Genomic DNA, 2,410 nt, shown 5'->3' with positions numbered 1-2,410 from the left:
CAATGTACCTGCTCCCAGAACTCAGATGGTATGGCCATATTCAGGGTTCCCTAGACCTTAAAGGATTTTCTCCATTTCTAAGCAGTTGGGAAGAGTGTCACCCACCCAACATGTCACCAAAACCCTTGTCTTCAAACTGTAACACACAACTCTTGGCATCATGCACCTGCCCCTGCCCACCTCAGTCATGACACTGTATTAAATCCCTGAATATGAAACACAGAAACACAAACAATCGCTTTGGGTTTGTTTCTTTAAAAATGACATTTGTATTAAAAGTCTTAAAATGAGACAATGATTAAACGCATGGAATTAAAAATTACAATTAGTTAGAATTCTCTTGGTACATCACAACAGTAAAATTTTGCTCTTTGCTTCTGGAGGAACACCCTATAACAGATCATCAAAAAATGTAAAAAATAATAGAAAAGGGGAGCTAAATACCTGGTAATTTGAACAAAATGAGAAAAAAAAAGTAAAAAATAAATTCATTGCAGGACATGGAACTTACATGTTAAAGGCTGAAAATAATAAAGATTTTCACTGAACAACAGGCCCTATTGTCCTGGTTCCTTCAGGAAGATTACTGAGAGGAAACTGGGAAGTGGTTTGGGGAACAGCAGATTCTGGGATATGGTGGGAAGTTCACAGGTTGGCACCGGCTGGAACAGCTGAGTTTTGAAGGCACTCTGCAGACACAGGGGTGCTGGGGGCCCTGAATCACATTTACAAAGTCTTTGTACTATATTTTAAAAAGCTAGTCATTAAAATCTGTTACTGCCAACCAAAAAAAAAAAAATGAAAAAAGAAAAAAACAACAAAAAACTAAACTTAAAAAACACACACGCTCACACTCACAATAGTACACACAAAAATGTGCAGATCTGTAACATTTTTTTTCACAGCTGATTTAAAAAAAAAAATACTACCACTCTCCCCCAGACTCCCCATTTGATACAGTAGGTAAACAAAATAGATTTTTTTTTCCACAAATATCAGCAGACACTTTCTGGCACCCCACACTGTGTTGGCCTCAGTGTTAACAGTCCCAGTTCAGATGTGCAATACTTCAGATTGGATACACTGTAACAAGAATCCAACTTTGCATAGACATCCTCAGAATCGCAATCAGTCACGGGGTTGCCCCTCCAAGCTGGCAGAAAAGGAACCCGATCTTAATTTCCAGCAACTCCTGGAAAACAAGGAAAAAACAGAAGTTTCTTCCTCTTCTCCTGCTCCTTCATATGGTTCTCTTCGACTTCCTTCCACGTTTTTAAAACTTGGAACTAGAAAACAGTTGTTGACAGAGAGAAAGAGAGAGAAAGAAACCCCCTTCCATCTTCTTCCTCTCCACTTCCTCCACCCCACCCCACGCCAGCCCCATTTTTTTTCCAGGCTGAAACTTTTGCTTGCCGGGTGTCAAGCTGCCAGTACAGCGTCCTAGTGGCTAATTAAAAGGGGGAAAATGGGTTAACGGATGCCGTCCGCCTGGGAGATCTGCCAGGCTCCCTGGACATCCCGGCCAATGCAAAGTCGTCTCCAATCTCAAAGCAAAAAGAGAAATCACATTTAGAGTTGGGTGCGTTTGGCTTTTGTGCGCAGAGCGCGGCCGGCGCGCAACCACAGCGGGCGCCTCAGAGGATCACACAGGCCGAGCAGCAGCCCTCGTCGCCGTTGGGCTGAGCCGCGTAGTTCATCTGTCGCACGATCTCGGCGAACAGCTCGTCCACCGAGGCTTTGTTTTTGGCCGACGTCTCCATGAAGGGGCAGCTCCACTCCTCGGCAAGGGCCTTGCCCTCGCCATAGGAAACCTCGCGCTCGCCCTCCAGGTCCACCTTGTTGCCCACCAGGATCATGGGCACGCGCTCGTACCGCTTCACGCGGATGATCTGGTCCCGCATGGGCTTGATGTCCTGGAAGCTCTGCTGGTTGACAAGGCTGTAGACGAGGATGAAACCCTGGCCGTTTTTGATGTATAGGTCCCGCATGGACGCGAACTGCTCCGTGCCCGCCGTGTCCAGGATCTCCAGCACCGACGGTGACGAGTCCACCTCGATCTCCTTGCGGTAGAAGTCCTCGATGGTCGGGTCGTACTTCTCGATGAAGGAGCCCGTCACGAACTGCACGGTGAGCGCAGACTTGCCCACGCCGCCCGAGCCCAGCACCACCACTTTGTACTCTCTCATGGCTCCGTCAGCGCTCTCGCAGCGCCTGCCGCGGCCCCGTCGGGGCTGCGCACCAGGGAAGGCTGGGCTTGGTGGCTGGACTTCTCCCCTTCCTCAGCCCCGCAGGAAAAGAAACAGGGGAGGGTGGCCGGGGCGCGCAGGGTGCAGAAATTATCAAACGGGGCCCGGGTGCCGGGCCGACCGGCGGCGGCAGCGTGGCGCGGGGGCGCGGGGGCGGGGGCCCG

General features: G+C 49.5%; 1 protein-coding gene across 1 annotated transcript; it reads right to left on the bottom strand.

Moving 5' to 3' along the window:
• Positions 1 to 1,481: 1,481 nt before the first annotated feature.
• On the bottom strand, positions 1,482 to 2,404 carry RAP2B (RAP2B, member of RAS oncogene family). The gene has a single exon (XM_006149758.3). It carries the CDS (start codon positions 2,184 to 2,186, stop codon positions 1,635 to 1,637), a length of 552 nt encoding a protein of 183 aa, XP_006149820.1. The 5' UTR covers positions 2,187 to 2,404; the 3' UTR covers positions 1,482 to 1,634.
• Between the last annotated feature and the right edge of the window lie 6 nt (positions 2,405 to 2,410).

Source organism: Tupaia chinensis, unplaced genomic scaffold (genome assembly GCF_000334495.1).
Source record: "Tupaia chinensis unplaced genomic scaffold, TupChi_1.0 Scaffold000272_1, whole genome shotgun sequence".
Classification (NCBI taxonomy): Eukaryota; Metazoa; Chordata; class Mammalia; order Scandentia; family Tupaiidae; genus Tupaia; species Tupaia belangeri.
The sequence above is the reverse complement of the archived record's forward strand: the minus strand, read 5'-3'. Positions and strand labels throughout refer to the sequence as shown.

What these genes read in the sequence shown, in the direction of transcription:
- RAP2B (XM_006149758.3), bottom strand. Translation starts at nt 2,186, where the DNA reads ATGAGAGAGTACAAAGTGGTGGTGCTGGGCTCGGGCGGCGTGGGCAAG.